Source organism: Syngnathus acus, chromosome 12, assembly GCF_901709675.1.
Source record: "Syngnathus acus chromosome 12, fSynAcu1.2, whole genome shotgun sequence".
Classification (NCBI taxonomy): Eukaryota; Metazoa; Chordata; class Actinopteri; order Syngnathiformes; family Syngnathidae; genus Syngnathus; species Syngnathus acus.
Window position 1 is genome coordinate 11,255,017 of NC_051097.1, and position 17,405 is coordinate 11,272,421.

At 46.5% G+C, this 17,405-nt stretch overlaps 1 protein-coding gene across 7 annotated transcripts in view; it reads left to right on the forward strand.

Annotated features, from left to right (window-relative positions):
- Positions 1-15,193, forward strand: part of cdk5rap2 (CDK5 regulatory subunit associated protein 2) — a 29,263-nt gene extending 14,070 nt beyond the window's left edge. For 6 of the 7 annotated variants that reach the window (XM_037265113.1, XM_037265115.1, XM_037265117.1 and 3 more), the window contains exons 33-51: positions 4-105; positions 444-592; positions 662-984; positions 1,083-1,315; positions 1,409-1,460; positions 1,989-2,150; positions 2,441-2,565; positions 2,836-3,057; positions 3,153-3,278; positions 3,358-3,474; positions 3,540-3,729; positions 3,987-4,105; positions 4,190-4,399; positions 4,559-4,854; positions 4,947-5,093; positions 5,170-5,305; positions 5,443-5,489; positions 5,594-5,642; positions 15,007-15,193. In XM_037265113.1, the coding sequence (XP_037121008.1) occupies positions 4-105; positions 444-592; positions 662-984; positions 1,083-1,315; positions 1,409-1,460; positions 1,989-2,150; positions 2,441-2,565; positions 2,836-3,057; positions 3,153-3,278; positions 3,358-3,474; positions 3,540-3,729; positions 3,987-4,105; positions 4,190-4,399; positions 4,559-4,854; positions 4,947-5,093; positions 5,170-5,305; positions 5,443-5,489; positions 5,594-5,642; positions 15,007-15,065 (2,864 nt within the window). In that variant the 3' untranslated portion in view covers positions 15,066-15,193. The remainder of the gene's footprint in view (positions 1-3; positions 106-443; positions 593-661; positions 985-1,082; positions 1,316-1,408; positions 1,461-1,988; positions 2,151-2,440; positions 2,566-2,835; positions 3,058-3,152; positions 3,279-3,357; positions 3,475-3,539; positions 3,730-3,986; positions 4,106-4,189; positions 4,400-4,558; positions 4,855-4,946; positions 5,094-5,169; positions 5,306-5,442; positions 5,490-5,593; positions 5,643-15,006) is intronic. The other variant, XM_037265111.1, reaches the window with a different exon arrangement.
- Positions 15,194-17,405: the final 2,212 nt, after the last annotated feature.

Below are 17,405 nucleotides of genomic sequence, written 5' to 3' on the forward strand. Positions count from 1 at the left end.
CAGCTGTGGAGCAGGATGACAAAGGTGTGCAGGTGGATTTGCAGGACCTGGGTTACGAAACCACGGCCAAGAGCGCCAACGATAGGGAAGAGAGCAGTAGCTCAGGTCAGACGCCGTCGAGACGGACGCTGCATGTCTGTCTTCTGAGTGGACACTAATCTGGCTGCAGGAGGCCGTAACGCACTCCAGCTGTCTCCTAAACTCACTTTCTTCTGGTTTTCACTGTGGTGGTATCGCCATGCAATGTTTTGCACGGATGCATGTCCTGCCATCATTTCCACTCTTCCTTCTTAATTTCCGGCCTTGTTTCCACCAAGCGAGTGCTGCCGTTTGGAGCACATTTTGACGGGCCTTTCCATTGGAAACAAAACAAATGATTCTGAATCGGGACAATTGGTCCTCGTCACCTTCGACACTGTTTGAAGCTTCTGTTTTTTTTCCAGACCTCGAGGTGGGCGTCAAAGCGAGCGGAAGCGCCGCTAGTCTCCCTTCGCTGCTGACTCGTGAGCAGGCGCACTTTTCCTCCACTGAAAATCTGGACTCGGCCTCCAGCACACCGTACCCGAGTTCCCCCTCCTTGAGCTCGGCCAAGGTATTTCGTCACGACCGCTGCCCGCTTTCTGTCATGACACAGGAAAAAAGGCTAACGTTGTGTTTTCAGGTCAGCCTGAAAAGCCTTCAGACCTACGAAGACTACGGCCTCTCCGAGGACCCGCTACTGCTCCAGGCGCAGGTGCGAGAGTTGAAGGTCCAGTTGGAAAGACAAGCCAGACTCGCCCGCCAGATGCAAAGGAACGCCGTTGACCCGGTGGGCGGCCACCGCTCCGACCAGCTGACCGATCGGGACGGAACACAGAGCCGTCCCGCCAGGCCCGGTAGGGAGCAGACGCGTGACGGAGAGCCCCGGGCCACGAGCGGGGAAACCGATGAGGCGGAAAGAAAGACAAGCGCCAAGGGGCGTAGCCGCTCCACATCGCCTGCCAGGTTGGAATTGTCAGAAATGCTGAATTCTTTTCTGTCAATCCCCTCATTGACCGTAGTAGGAAAACAGTCTGATACGGGTGTGCGCCTTCCTCCCGCAGCCTGGACTCCCTGGTGCAGTCGCAAGCCAGGGAGCTGTCGCAGCTCAGGCAGCAGCTCAAGGAGAGCCGGCGACTGGCGGGCCTTCAGCGCCGACAGACGGCCGAGCTGAGGAGGGCCTTCCAGGAGATGCTCCGCGCCAGCCCGGCCGAAGGCTACATGAACGAGGTGCTCAAGGAGCAGCTGGACAAGAGCCTGAGGATTCTGGATCGGCTGGAGGGACGCCTGGACAAAGGTAGCGAGGCGAGCGGCGAGGCTTGTTGACCAAAACCTAGGAGTCCTCCCTCAAGCATTGCTGATTTTTACTGACAAGTATTGTGTCTATTAGGAGAGACGCATCGTGAGAATGAAGATGTGGCGGCTCTGGAGCTTTCTCGCAGGTACGTCTCACTCCATATTTACTACCTCCCTCAGCGCATTTGAAAACTGTCAACGGCTCAGCGCATAGTTTTTTGTTTTTTTTTTTGGTTTGCCGTACTTGTCGACCATTTTTCAAGTCCATGATGGGGCTGCTATTTTTTTATAGGCCAACCCACCCCCACATGGCACTGATGGAAGATTTTTGGGGGGGTTGCGCTGTTTCTAAGATTTGATGTTTGCCTCATGACCTCTTTAAAAGCAAAGCTCCCCTCTAGCCTTTCCCCTAATTGCCTCGTGACCCCGTCTGGCATGCTGGGCTGGGCTGGGCTGGACTTGAATGGCGTCTGCCTGGCCACTGACCTATTTTCATGTGTGTGTCAACAAAATAATTGATGATACAATTGGGTCAGCGGCGGCGTACGAATCAGAACATTAGAGGACAAACAGTGAGGAGACATTGTACCTTTTGAACAGCATTTCTCTACCCTACGTGTAATTTCACAGCAGAAATTGTGACGCCTTCGCTAAAGGCTGGCATTTATTTGTAGTGAACGGGGGCTGGCGGACAGCCCCGCCGGCCCGGTCCAGCAGGAGCTGGAAAAGCTGCGTGCGGAGCTGGAGGCTGAGAGACATTGGCTGCGGAAACATGTCGGTTGCCTGCTTGGGCAAAATATCGCAGTGACCGAGCGCGCCGGCGAGCGCTTAGACGCGTGAGTGGAGTGGAGTAGAGAGGCTTGGCGTTTGCTGTGGACTTCAACTTTTTTTTTTTTATAAATTGTGTGCCTGTCTAAAAGGGTGTGGTTAGAAATGTTTGTGGTTTTGTTGGCCACCCGACTGAGCACGGTACAGAATTCCTGGGCATTTTCTATGTTGGTTGGAAAAAGTCCAATATTCTCCATCTTAACCTCCCAGCAGAAACTTAACCAGGAATGTTCTAGCCCCTCAGAATTTTCTTGAAGAGAGTGATGGACCCTTGTCATCTTTCTCCTCCTTCTCTCAGGTTGGCCAAAGAACTGCAGGAGAAGAATTGCCTCATCCAGAGCCTGCAGAGTCAGCTCCGAGTCCAGAGTCCCAACAGCCCCCACAGCGGAAGGTCCTCCATTCACGGCAGGCTGCCCACGCAAGGTGCGATTTGCAGTTTGGCACCACGCTCCGCGTCATTCCACATCGTAAATTCCATCACGTGGTATCATGTCGCACGCTCGCCCCAGCACTTCTTTTCCACTCACGGCCATTGTGGCGCACTGAGGCGTCCCACGCAGGCCGAGGACGCCGCAGGTGTCCGCTTTCCCTCCCCTGCCCTCCCTCGCCCTTCCACTTTCAAATTGCATTATTAAGTAGCACCTATCCATTTCTGCTGGAAAGAAAAGAAACAGTGATGGCGTTCACATACAGGAGAAGGAGCCGAGGTGGCGGACGCGTCCGGCGACCGACTTTTGCTCCTGCAGAGGGAGAACCAAGTGCTTCACCAGCGTCTGAGGGGCAGCGAGCAGCTCAACGTCAGCCTGCGCGGCGAGCTGGACCTGCATCGTTCCGTCATGGCCCATCATCAGGAACGCCACGAGGCGGTCGACTCGGCGGCAAACGCCTCCGCGGACACGCCGGCCGTCAATTCAGGTAGTCAAGCGTCGACGACTCGCCACGATGCCATTGCCGTATGTTTTTTTACATCATCTCGTCTCGGCGTGGGTCTCGTTCTGTCGTTTGCGCAGACCTGCTGGCCGAGCACCTCGAGGAGATCCGAGCTTTGAGGCGGCGCCTGGAGGAAAGCATCTCCACCAACGACCGCCTGAGGGAGCAGCTTGAAAGGAGGCTCGCCGAGGTGGAGCAAGACCCAGGTGAGCGCTCGCCGGGCATGTTAGCGGGCGATTTAGAAAGCCGGCACGGCACGCTCACTCGGGTCTGCTTTTGCACCAGCGGCCACCAACATCTTCATCCACGGCGGCGAGGATCAAGCTCAGCTGGTCAACGAGCTTCGCTTCTTGCGGGGTCAGAACCAAGCGCTGAAGGAGCAGATCAACCTGGAGTCCAAAGGTACACTCGAGGCGCGTTCTTTTGTGACCCCGAGGTGCGGCGCGTCACGCCTCGCCCTCTTCCAGACAAACAACGGGAGGGCGAGCGACTGCGGGAGAGCCTGGCCAGACGCACGGCCAAGCTGGAGCAGAACAGGAAGGAGAGCGACCTCCTGAGGCAGGAGAACGTCAGGCTGCGGGAAAAGCTGGAGCTCGGCGCTCGAGAGAACGCCAGGCTGCAGGAATCGCTGTGCGCTGGCGAGGACCAGCTGCGCAGGTGTGTGGGGGGGGGGCATAATTGTCTGTCAACTCATTGAACACGTTGCAATGTGAAGCCACTCGGTGTTGCAGCATCACCATGACGACATGCTATTAGTACAATTTGCTTAAGCGCGCGCTCGCCCGTCCGCTTTGCCGGCTGACACTGAAATCCGAAACCCGTTTGGCTCCTCTGGCTTTCCCTTGCTCGTTGTTCAAAATGCAACACGTGAGCATCACAACTGACTGATTTTCCTCCTTGTCTTTTGCGTTCAGTCTGCAGTGCGAGGTGAAGCTCCAGCGACAGCACGTGACCGACTCGCAGCGCCTCTTGCAGTCGCTGCGTGTAGAGCTGCAAGTTCGCGAGAAGATGGAGACGGCGGAGCAGAGTCCAAGTTGGTTTGATATGTTTAAAGTCACAATGTCATTTAGTTTGTGTGTTGTCTTCAAATGTAAGCCCGCCGCTGTCTTTCACGCAGGCGTCGGCGCGACCGAGGATCCCGGCGGCGCGGCCGACCTGTCCGAGCTGCTCTCGGAGATCCGCCACCTGCGAGTGCAGCTGGAGAGGAGCATCCACACCAACGGCACCCTGCGACAGAGGCTGGAGGAGCAGCTGTGGCGAGGGCCCGGCCGCTCCGAAACCATCAACATCAACTACCTACTCTCCTCCACCGGTCATCTGAGCCCAGGTCACGTGAGACCGCCAGAGGGCAGGCATTCATCATCAAACACTTTGACGGCTTGGCAACATTTGACAGATAATGCTAAACTCCAAAACCACTTCAACAATGAACTAACTGTGCTTTAAAAAGTGGCATGTGACTGATGGTCTCGCCTCCTGCTTGTAGATGAAGGGAGCGCGTCGCCCGGTCGCCAAGGCGCCGACGCTCCGATGCGCTGCGAGGTGGACGGCGATGGCAGCACGGGGGGCAGCACGGGGGGCGGCGGCAGCAGCAGCAGCTCCGGCGAAAGCGTGACGGGCGCTCCCTCCCGCCTGGTGCCAGGGGACCGCCTGTGGGCCAACCGCAATGGGCGCCACATTTTGGCGCTAGTGGAGGACTACAGCGCCCTCCGCAGGCTCATCTCGGAAGGACGCAAGCTGGCACGCGGCATGGACGTCCAGCTGCGTCGCTGTCTCAACAAGGTAGGGTCAAGCTTTCAAACATTGACATCACTGAAAATCAATGCATAAAAAAAAAGACCCAGGAAGGTTTGATCACATTTGTCTATGTGGAGATGCCGGACGAGGAGAGCGTGAAGCAGCTGTCGGGCGACGTGAGCACGACGCAGCAGGTTCTGGACGAGGCCGCCCGCCTGCTCAAGTTGGTGTGGAGAGTCTCTCTGCCGCTAGGGGGCGCCATGACGGCGGCTCACAACCAACAGGTACGCTGCAGCGCACTCGGGCCACACCGTTGGACTTCAACCTTCCTCAAGTGTGTGATCCCGCTCCCGCCTGCAGGACGATCTGAAGAGGGAGATCTCGCGTCTGAAGAGTAGATTGTCCCAACAGGACAGAATGCTGAGCGGAGCTGTCAAACGCCTGCGCACCACCAACCAGCTCAAGGAGGGCATGGAGAGGGTCATCATCGACCAGCGTAAGTCGTCGTCTGAGGGCTATGACCTAAGCTTAGAAGAACAAATTCAATTGGATATGTTATGAGAAGCAGACAGCGTGCAAGCGTGTGTGTTTGGAGCATGACGCTGATGTGTTTTTGTCTGTCCCCGCCCGCAGTGTCGCTCACCCACGGCGTGTTAAAGAAAGCCCGTGGAAATTTGGAGGTGAGGGTCCACAGCAGCGCACCAACGTGGCCACTTGCTTCCGTCAATCACCGCTGTTTTGTTGTCTTTGTATGTTTTTGATCCTCCCCCTCCCCTAACGTTAGAGAACTCACTCTTACCTCCTTGGCCCACAAGGCCCGACTGGAGCGCAAGGTAAAACATGTGCGTGGCATGCACGCATGAAGTTGGTTTTTGCATGAGTCACATCAAGCATTGGCATGGAAACGGGCGGACGGACGGACGGACGGATAGATAGATAACATACATACTTAATCCATACATACATACATACTTAATCCATACATCCTATTCCACCAGCCACAGTGTAGGAAGGCGAAATTCGGCAGGTCCTTCATTCCTACTGCTGTCAGAGTGTCCAACATGTGTGGCACCTGATCATGTGTTTTGTCTCGACCGCTACTAGTGGCACTTGTCTTTGTCCTTGTCTGTTATTGATCCATTTTTACATTTAGCACTTGTCGCTTGTATTCTTGCACTCTTGTATGATGCTGTGACAATATCCCCGCTGTGGGATAAATAGTTCTATCATCATACATACATACATACTAGGGGTGTAAATCGCGGGTTTTGTAACGATACGATATCATATCGATACAAAGAACCACGATACGATATTCGCCGATATCTTAAAGCCTGCTGTGATTCATTCACGATACATCACGATATAGTGCTCTACGATCGATATAGAACAATATCCTGATTTATAACAATTCATACGCAAAATCAACAAGGTACTGCAAACTCTTTGTTTAGGAAATTACAAAGTGCTTCCAAACGAATGACTTGAAGCCCAAAGGGGAGCGAATTTCCTCGTCTTCTTGGACAGACACTAGCCATAGCACCAGCCCAGGAGCCGCGTAGTTGTCGGCTCCCCTTTCACGTGCCTGCTCTGCTCACAACACAACACGCCGCGCACTGCTCCCGGAAAGAGGAAGCAAGCAACAATGAACTGGATTTCAAAATAAAGTCGCAGCTAATGTCCGAGGTCAAAAACGGGCGCTATAGATCGATGTTTACGTTTAGCATCAATGCCAACAAATCGTAGAGCATTATATCGATTAATCGATGTGTATCGATGAATCGTTATACCCCTAGTTTCAAACTACTTTTAGGGTTTCTAAGAATAGGGTTTCTAACTAGGCTTTCAAAACTAGGGTTAGGGTTTCCGACCAGGGTTTCCAAGGAGTTTTGCCATTGCTAATTAGGGTTTCAAACTAGGGTTAGGGTTTCCGACTAGGGTTTTAAACCAAGGTTAGGGTTACAAACTAGGTTTTAAAGCTAGGCTTAAGGTTTCCAACGAGGCTTTCAAACTACTTTTAGGGTTTCTAAGATTAGGGTTTCTAACTAGGCTTTCAAAACTAGGGTTAGGGTTTTCGACTAGGGTTTCCAAAATTAGGGTTAGGATTAGGGTTGGGGTTAGGGTTTCTAACTAGGCTTTCAAAACTAGGGTTAGATTTAGAGTTAGGGTTAGAGTTAGGGTTAGAGTTAGGGTTAGGGTTACTAACTAGGCTTTCAAAACTAGAGTTAGGGTTAGGGTTTCTAACTAGGCTTTCAAAACTAGGGTTAGGGTTTCCGACTAGGGTTTCCAAGGAGTTTTGCCATCGCTAATTAGGGTTTCAAACTAGGCTCAGGGTTTCCGACTAGGGGTTTAAACCAAGGTTAGGGTTTCAAACTAGGTTTTAAAGCTAGGGTTAGGGTTTCCAACGAGGGTTTCAAACTACTTTTAGGGTTTCTAAGATTGGGGTTTCTAACTAGGCTTTCAAAACTAGGGTTAGGGTTTTCGACTAGGGTTTCCAAAGTTAGGGTTGGGGTTAGGGTTTCTAACTAGGCTTTCAAAACTAGGGTTAGGGTTACTAACTAGGCTTTCAAAACTAGAGTTAGGGTTAGGGTTTCTAACTAGGCTTTCAAAACTAGGGTTAGGGTTTCCGACTAGGCTTTCCAAGGAGTTTTGCCATCGCTAATTAGGGTTTCAAACTAGGCTCAGGGTTTCCGACTAGGGTTTTAAACCAAGGTTAGGGTTTCAAACTAGGTTTTAAAGCTAGGGTTAGGGTTTCCAACGAGGGTTTCAAACTACTTTTAGGGTTTCTAAGATTGGGGTTTCTAACTAGGCTTTCAAAACTAGGGTTAGGGTTTTCGACTAGGGTTTCCAAAGTTAGGGTTGGGGTTAGGGTTTCTAACTAGGCTTTCAAAACTAGGGTTAGGGTTAGGGTTACTAACTAGGCTTTCAAAACTAGAGTTAGGGTTAGGGTTAGGGTTTCTAACTAGGCTTTCAAAACTAGGGTTAGGGTTTCCGACTAGGGTTTCCAAGGAGTTTTGCCATCGCTAATTAGGGTTTCAAACTAGGCTCAGGGTTTCCGACTAGGGTTTTAAACCAAGGTTAGGGTTTCAAACTAGGTTTTAAAGCTAGGGTTAGGGTTTCCAACGAGGGTTTCAAACTACTTTTAGGGTTTCTAAGATTAGGGTTTCTAACTAGGCTTTCAAAACTAGGGTTAGGGTTTTCGACTAGGGTTTCCAAAATTAGGGTTAGGATTAGGGTTGGGGTTAGGGTTTCTAACTAGGCTTTCAAAACTAGGGTTAGGGTTAGGGTTTCTAACTAGGCTTTCAAAACTAGGATTAGGGTTTCCGACTAGGGTTTCCAAGGAGTTTTGCCATCGCTAATTAGGGTTTCAAACTAGGCTCAGGGTTTCCGACTAGGGTTTTAAACCAAGGTTAGGGTTTCAAACTAGGTTTTAAAGCTAGGGTTAGGGTTTCCAACGAGGGTTTCAAACTACTTTTAGGGTTTCTAAGATTGGGGTTTCTAACTAGGCTTTCAAAACTAGGGTTAGGGTTTTCGACTAGGGTTTCCAAAGTTAGGGTTAGGGTTAGGGTTTCTAACTAGGCTTTCAAAACTAGGGTTAGGGTTACCAACTAGGCTTTCAAAACTAGGGTTAGGGTTAGGGTTTCTAACTAGGCTTTCAAAACTAGGGTTAGGGTTTCCGACTAGGGTTTCCAAGGAGTTTTGCCATCGCTAATTAGGGTTTCAAACTAGGCTCAGGGTTTCCGACTAGGGTTTTAAACCAAGGTTAGGGTTTCAAACTAGGTTTTAAAGCCAGGGTTAGGGTTTCCAACGAGGGTTTCAAACTACTTTTAGGGTTTCTAAGATTGGGGTTTCTAACTAGGCTTTCAAAACTAGGGTTAGGGTTTTCGACTAGGGTTTCCAAAGTTAGGGTTGGGGTTAGGGTTTCTAACTAGGCTTTCAAAACTAGGGTTAGGGTTAGGGTTACTAACTAGGCTTTCAAAACTAGAGTTAGGGTTAGGGTTAGGGTTTCTAACTAGGCTTTCAAAACTAGGGTTAGGGTTTCCGACTAGGGTTTCCAAGGAGTTTTGCCATCGCTAATTAGGGTTTCAAACTAGGCTCAGGGTTTCCGACTAGGGTTTTAAACCAAGGGTAGGGTTTCAAACTAGGTTTTAAAGCTAGGGTTAGGGTTTCCAACGAGGGTTTCAAACTACTTTTAGGGTTTCTAAGATTAGGGTTTCTAACGAGGCTTTCAAAACTAGGGTTAGGGTTTCCGACTAGGGTTTCCAAGGAGTTTTGCCATCGCTAATTAGGGTTTCAAACTAGGCTCAGGGTTTCCGACTAGGGTTTTAAACCAAGGTTAGGGTTTCAAACTAGGTTTTAAAGCTAGGGTTAGGGTTTCCAACGAGGGTTTCAAACTACTTTTAGGGTTTCTAAGATTAGGGTTTCTAACTAGGCTTTCAAAACTAGGGTTAGGGTTTTCGACTAGGGTTTCCAAAATTAGGGTTAGGATTAGGGTTGGGGTTAGGGTTTCTAACTAGGCTTTCAAAACTAGGGTTAGGGTTAGGGTTTCTAACTAGGCTTTCAAAACTAGGATTAGGGTTTCCGACTAGGGTTTCCAAGGAGTTTTGCCATCGCTAATTAGGGTTTCAAACTAGGCTCAGGGTTTCCGACTAGGGTTTTAAACCAAGGTTAGGGTTTCAAACTAGGTTTTAAAGCTAGGGTTAGGGTTTCCAACGAGGGTTTCAAACTACTTTTAGGGTTTCTAAGATTGGGGTTTCTAACTAGGCTTTCAAAACTAGGGTTAGGGTTTTCGACTAGGGTTTCCAAAGTTAGGGTTAGGGTTTCTAACTAGGCTTTCAAAACTAGGGTTAGGGTTACCAACTAGGCTTTCAAAACTAGGGTTAGGGTTAGGGTTTCTAACTAGGCTTTCAAAACTAGGGTTAGGGTTTCCGACTAGGGTTTCCAAGGAGTTTTGCCATCGCTAATTAGGGTTTCAAACTAGGCTCAGGGTTTCCGACTAGGGTTTTAAACCAAGGTTAGGGTTTCAAACTAGGTTTTAAAGCCAGGGTTAGGGTTTCCAACGAGGGTTTCAAACTACTTTTAGGGTTTCTAAGATTGGGGTTTCTAACTAGGCTTTCAAAACTAGGGTTAGGGTTTTCGACTAGGGTTTCCAAAGTTAGGGTTGGGGTTAGGGTTTCTAACTAGGCTTTCAAAACTAGGGTTAGGGTTAGGGTTACTAACTAGGCTTTCAAAACTAGAGTTAGGGTTAGGGTTAGGGTTTCTAACTAGGCTTTCAAAACTAGGGTTAGGGTTTCCGACTAGGGTTTCCAAGGAGTTTTGCCATCGCTAATTAGGGTTTCAAACTAGGCTCAGGGTTTCCGACTAGGGTTTTAAACCAAGGTTAGGGTTTCAAACTAGGTTTTAAAGCTAGGGTTAGGGTTTCCAACGAGGGTTTCAAACTACTTTTAGGGTTTCTAAGATTAGGGTTTCTAACTAGGCTTTCAAAACTAGGGTTAGGGTTTTCGACTAGGGTTTCCAAAATTAGGGTTAGGATTAGGGTTGGGGTTAGGGTTTCTAACTAGGCTTTCAAAACTAGGGTTAGGGTTAGGGTTTCTAACTAGGCTTTCAAAACTAGGATTAGGGTTTCCGACTAGGGTTTCCAAGGAGTTTTGCCATCGCTAATTAGGGTTTCAAACTAGGCTCAGGGTTTCCGACTAGGGTTTTAAACCAAGGTTAGGGTTTCAAACTAGGTTTTAAAGCTAGGGTTAGGGTTTCCAACGAGGGTTTCAAACTACTTTTAGGGTTTCTAAGATTGGGGTTTCTAACTAGGCTTTCAAAACTAGGGTTAGGGTTTTCGACTAGGGTTTCCAAAGTTAGGGTTAGGGTTAGGGTCTCTAACTAGGCTTTCAAAACTAGGGTTAGGGTTAGGGTTACCAACTAGGCTTTCAAAACTAGAGTTAGGGTTAGGGTTAGGGTTTCTAACTAGGCTTTCAAAACTAGGGTTAGGGTTTCCGACTAGGGTTTCCAAGGAGTTTTGCCACCGCTAATTAGGGTTTCAAACTAGGCTCAGGGTTTCCGACTAGGGTTTTAAACCAAGGTTAGGGTTTCAAACTAGGTTTTAAAGCCAGGGTTAGGGTTTCCAACGAGGGTTTCAAACTACTTTTAGGGTTTCTAAGATTGGGGTTTCTAACTAGGCTTTCAAAACTAGAGTTAGGGTTAGGGTTAGGGTTTCTAACTAGGCTTTCAAAACTAGGGTTAGGGTTTCCGACTAGGGTTTCCAAGGAGTTTTGCCATCGCTAATTAGGGTTTCAAACTAGGCTCAGGGTTTCCGACTAGGGTTTTAAACCAAGGGTAGGGTTTCAAACTAGGTTTTAAAGCTAGGGTTAGGGTTTCCAACGAGGGTTTCAAACTACTTTTAGGGTTTCTAAGATTAGGGTTTCTAACGAGGCTTTCAAAACTAGGGTTAGGGTTTCCGACTAGGGTTTCCAAGGAGTTTTGCCATCGCTAATTAGGGTTTCAAACTAGGCTCAGGGTTTCCGACTAGGGTTTTAAACCAAGGTTAGGGTTTCAAACTAGGTTTTAAAGCTAGGGTTAGGGTTTCCAACGAGGGTTTCAAACTACTTTTAGGGTTTCTAAGATTGGGGTTTCTAACTAGGCTTTCAAAACTAGGGTTAGGGTTTTCGACTAGGGTTTCCAAAGTTAGGGTTAGGGTTGGGGTTAGGGTTTCTAACTAGGCTTTCAAAACTAGGGTTAGGGTTAGGGTTACCAACTAGGCTTTCAAAACTAGAGTTAGGGTTAGGGTTAGGGTTTCTAACGAGGCTTTCAAAACTAGGGTTAGGGTTTCCGACTAGGGTTTCCAAGGAGTTTTGCCATCGCTAATTAGGGTTTCAAACTAGGCTCAGGGTTTCCGACTAGGGTTTTAAACCAAGGTTAGGGTTTCAAACTAGGTTTTAAAGCTAGGGTTAGGGTTTCCAACGAGGGTTTCAAACTACTTTTAGGGTTTCTAAGATTGGGGTTTCTAACTAGGCTTTCAAAACTAGGGTTAGGGTTTTCGACTAGGGTTTCCAAAGTTAGGGTTGGGGTTAGGGTTTCTAACTAGGCTTTCAAAACTAGGGTTAGGGTTAGGGTTACTAACTAGGCTTTCAAAACTAGAGTTAGGGTTAGGGTTAGGGTTTCTAACTAGGCTTTCAAAACTAGGGTTAGGGTTTCCGACTAGGGTTTCCAAGGAGTTTTGCCATCGCTAATTAGGGTTTCAAACTAGGCTCAGGGTTTCCGACTAGGGTTTTAAACCAAGGTTAGGGTTTCAAACTAGGTTTTAAAGCTAGGGTTAGGGTTTCCAACGAGGGTTTCAAACTACTTTTAGGGTTTCTAAGATTAGGGTTTCTAACTAGGCTTTCAAAACTAGGGTTAGGGTTTTCGACTAGGGTTTCCAAAATTAGGGTTAGGATTAGGGTTGGGGTTAGGGTTTCTAACTAGGCTTTCAAAACTAGGGTTAGGGTTAGGGTTTCTAACTAGGCTTTCAAAACTAGGATTAGGGTTTCCGACTAGGGTTTCCAAGGAGTTTTGCCATCGCTAATTAGGGTTTCAAACTAGGCTCAGGGTTTCCGACTAGGGTTTTAAACCAAGGTTAGGGTTTCAAACTAGGTTTTAAAGCTAGGGTTAGGGTTTCCAACGAGGGTTTCAAACTACTTTTAGGGTTTCTAAGATTGGGGTTTCTAACTAGGCTTTCAAAACTAGGGTTAGGGTTTTCGACTAGGGTTTCCAAAGTTAGGGTTAGGGTTGGGGTTAGGGTTTCTAACTAGGCTTTCAAAACTAGGGTTAGGGTTAGGGTTACCAACTAGGCTTTCAAAACTAGAGTTAGGGTTAGGGTTAGGGTTTCTAACTAGGCTTTCAAAACTAGGGTTAGGGTTTCCGACTAGGGTTTCCAAGGAGTTTTGCCACCGCTAATTAGGGTTTCAAACTAGGCTCAGGGTTTCCGACTAGGGTTTTAAACCAAGGTTAGGGTTTCAAACTAGGTTTTAAAGCCAGGGTTAGGGTTTCCAACGAGGGTTTCAAACTACTTTTAGGGTTTCTAAGATTGGGGTTTCTAACTAGGCTTTCAAAACTAGGGTTAGGGTTTTCGACTTGGGTTTCCAAAGTTAGGGTTGGGGTTAGGGTTTCTAACTAGGCTTTCAAAACTAGGGTTAGGGTTAGGGTTACTAACTAGGCTTTCAAAACTAGGGTTAGGGTTAGGGTTTCTAACTAGGCTTTCAAAACTAGGGTTAGGGTTTCCGACTAGGGTTTCCAAGGAGTTTTGCCATCGCTAATTAGGGTTTCAAACTAGGCTCAGGGTTTCCGACTAGGGTTTTAAACCAAGGGTAGGGTTTCAAACTAGGTTTTAAAGCTAGGGTTAGGGTTTCCAACGAGGGTTTCAAACTACTTTTAGGGTTTCTAAGATTAGGGTTTCTAACGAGGCTTTCAAAACTAGGGTTAGGGTTTCCGACTAGGGTTTCCAAGGAGTTTTGCCAACGCTAATTAGGGTTTCAAACTAGGCTCAGGGTTTCCGACTAGGGTTTTAAACCAAGGTTAGGGTTTCAAACTAGGTTTTAAAGCTAGGGTTAGGGTTTCCAACGAGGGTTTCAAACTACTTTTAGGGTTTCTAAGATTGGGGTTTCTAACTAGGCTTTCAAAACTAGGGTTAGGGTTTTCGACTAGGGTTTCCAAAGTTAGGGTTAGGGTTGGGGTTAGGGTTTCTAACTAGGCTTTCAAAACTAGGGTTAGGGTTAGGGTTACCAACTAGGCTTTCAAAACTAGAGTTAGGGTTAGGGTTAGGGTTTCTAACTAGGCTTTCAAAACTAGGGTTAGGGTTTCCGACTAGGGTTTCCAAGGAGTTTTGCCATTGCTATTTAAGGTTTCAAACTAGGGTTAGGGTTACAAACTAGGTTTTAAAGCTAAGGTTAGGGTTTCCAACAAGGGTTTCAAACTACTTTTAGGGTTTCTAAGATTAGGGTTTCTAACTAGGCTTTCAAAACTAGGGTTAGGGTTTCCGACCAGGGTTTCCAAGGAGTTTTGCCATTGCTAATTAGGGTTTCAAGCTAGGGTTAGGGTTTCTGACTAGGGTTTTAAATCAAGGTTAGGGTTACAAACTAGGGGTGTAAATCGCGGGTTTTGTAACGATACGATATCATATCGATACAAAGAACCACGATACGATATTCGCCGATATCTTAAAGCCTGCTGTGATTCATTCACGATACATCACGATGTAGTGCTCTACGATCGATATAGAACAATATCCTGATTTATAACAATTCATACGCAAAATCAACAACGTACTGCAAACTCTTTATTTAGGAAATTACAAAGTGCTTCCAAACGAATGACTTGAAGCCCAAAGGGGAGCGAATTTCCTCCTCTTCTTGGACACTAGCCATAGCACCAGCCCAGGAGCCGCGTAGTTGTCGGCTCCCCTTTCACGTGCCTGCTCTGCTCACAACACAACACGCCGCTCACTGCTCCTGGAAAGAGGAAGCAAGCAACAATGAACTGGATTTCAAAATAAAGTCGCGTCTAATGTCCGAGGTCAAAAACGGGCGATATAGATCGATGTTTACGTTTAGCATCGATGCCAACAAATCATAGAGCATTATATCGATTAATCGATGTGTATCGATGAATCGTTACACCCGTAATACATGCATGCATGCATGCATGCATGTATGCATGTATGCATGTATGCATGTATGTATGTATGTATGCATGCATGCATGCATGCATGCATGCATCTATCTTTGAATGAATGAATGTATGTATGTATGTATGCAGTATGTATGTATGCATCTATCTTTGAATGAATGTATGTATAATCTTATCTATATCTTTGTATGATTGTATGTATGTATGTATGTATGCCGTATGTATGTATGCATCTATCTTTGAATGAATGTATGTATAATCTATCTATCTTTGTATGTATGTATGTATGTATGTATGTATGTATCTAACTACATACACACACACATACATACACACACACACACATACATACATACACACATTCTTACATACATTCATACACATACATACATACATACTTACATACATACATACACGATAGATATGTTGGATAACATGTATATGTTGGATAAGATGGATAGAAAGAGGATGGAGTTTTGCTGCATGTGTTTGTTTTGTTGTTTACCCTTGGTAGTGAACACACCTATTTTCCTCATCTTCCAGGAGGTACCTGTAAATGGCCAATAGCAGGAGTCGAAGTCTACTCCTCGGACGAGCTGTGATCACGCTTCCTGGTCCTGTCCGGTTGTCACCTTAACCCAGTGTTTCCCAACTTTTTTTCATTCACGCCACACCTTTTCATTGGAAAGAATCTCGAGGCACACCACCAACAAAAATCTGTTAAGTGTTACACCAGCTTCTATAATAAAATCAGTTATATTACAACAAAAGTCGTAAAGTTCTATTCCTATATATGTATGGAGAGTCGAATAATTGAATAAAAATAAATACTAAATATTCTTTAAATTGTATTTCTTTTGCTAATGAAAGTGACAGTTTTTTGAAAAAGGCTTCAGACAGTGTAAGGAATAAACTATTGAACACCAACCGATATAACGTAAAACACACACATATATATATATATTGTCATATAAAGCGGTTAACCGTGAATTGCTTTTTCCGTTCCCCAGCTGAACGGATCTGTGAGTGAACGAGTCAGTGAGTGAGTGAGTGAGTGATTTGCATTTCCAGTTAATCGCGTGAATGGATTAGTGAGGGAACGAATCCTGATTTTCCCGTAAGCGAACGAGGCAATGGGTCAACTGCCTTCCCGTGCATCAACGGATCAGTCAGTGAACTCCCTCCTGGCGTGAACTATGTAAACCAGAATGTCGATTGACGATTTGCCAAGGAAAGAAAGAACCACTCACTGCAACACCACTTCTTTTATGCGCGTTTTCTCCAAGCTAACGGCTAACTTTATTGCACGAAGGGATGCGCCGTTATGAAACAACGGGGAGCTTATGCTTCTCTTTGGGTAATCTTGAATTTATAACACTTATAGTAGTTTATAAATAACGTGTATGCATATATACGCCTAAATATTGTTTCAAATATAACTACTGCAATTTCACATTGGATTGCTGGTTTGAAATTTACTTTTAATATTATTTTTAAATAAACATTTATGTTAAAATTTGTCTGGTGTTTTTTTCCTTGTTTTTATAATCGCCAATTAAAACATAAAAATCATGTATATCTACTGCAATTTCACATTAGATTGCTGGTTTGAAATGTACTTTTATTATTATTATTATTTTAATAAACATTAAAAACCTGTTAAAACTTGTCTGGTGTTTTATTCCTTGTTTTTATTTTTTTGGGGATGAAAACCAAAATTTGACATTTGGTTAACTGCTTTATATGATATGTATATGCGTTTTACGTTGTGTAACGTGTTGGTGTCCCCCAAAATAAAGAGCAAGTAGTCAAATACACATTCTTGACACGTACAAAAATTACATAAAGTTATTAGGTACACCTGAAAATGGTGCTGTACCTAATGTAGTGTCTGTGTGACGTCACAGATCAACCAGCCAATCAGAAAGTGGGGGTGAGGGCGGGTGTGGCACTTTTCACTTTCAGTTAAGCTTTGGCCATGATTTTTCCCTAATGAACTGGCCTGTTATTAGGTACCTGTGAAAATGGCGGTGTACCTAATGGAGTGTCCTAGTGACGTCACGGATCAAACAGCCAATCAGAAAGTGGGGGTGAGGGCGGGTGTGGCACTTTTCACTTAAACCAGGGGTGCCGACCTCCAGTCCTCAAAGGGCTGCGTTCCAACATGTTTTCCAAGTGACCCTCGTTAAGCGCACCTGCGTGAAAAGTTTTAGCTTCTTTCACGTTCCGCAGGAGCTAAAACCTTTCACGCAGGTGCACTTAACGAGGGAATCACACAGACACTCCATTAGGTACACCGCCATTTTCAAGTGTGCCTAATAACAGGCCACTTTATTAGGGAAATATCATGGTCAAAGGTCACAGGTGTCAAGCTCTAGTCCTCGGGGCCGCGTTCCAACATGTTTTCCAAGTGACCCTCGTTAAGCGCACCTGCGTGAAAAGTTTTAGCTTCTTTCACGTTCCGCAGGAGCTAAAACTTTTCACGCAGGTGCGCTTAACGAGGGAATCTTACGGACACTCCATTAGGTACACCGCCATTTTCAAGAGTACCTAATAACAGGCCACTTTATTAGGGAAATATCATGGTCAAAGGTCACAGGTATCAAAGTCTAGTCCTCGGGGCCGCGTTCCAACATGTTTTCCAAGTGACCCTCGTTAAGCGCACCTGCGTGAAAAGTTTTAGCTTCTTTCACGTTCCGCAGGAGCTAAAACTTTTCAAGCAGGTGCGCTTAACGAGGGAATCTTACGGACACTCCATTAGGTACACCGCCATTTTCAAGAGTACCTAATAACAGGCCACTTTATTAGGGAAATATCATGGTCAAAGGTCACAGGTATCAAACTCTAGTCCTCGGGGCCGCGTTCCAACATGTTTTCCAAGTGACCCTCGTTAAGCGCACCTGCGTGAAAAGTTTTAGCTTCTTTCACGTTCCGCAGGAGCT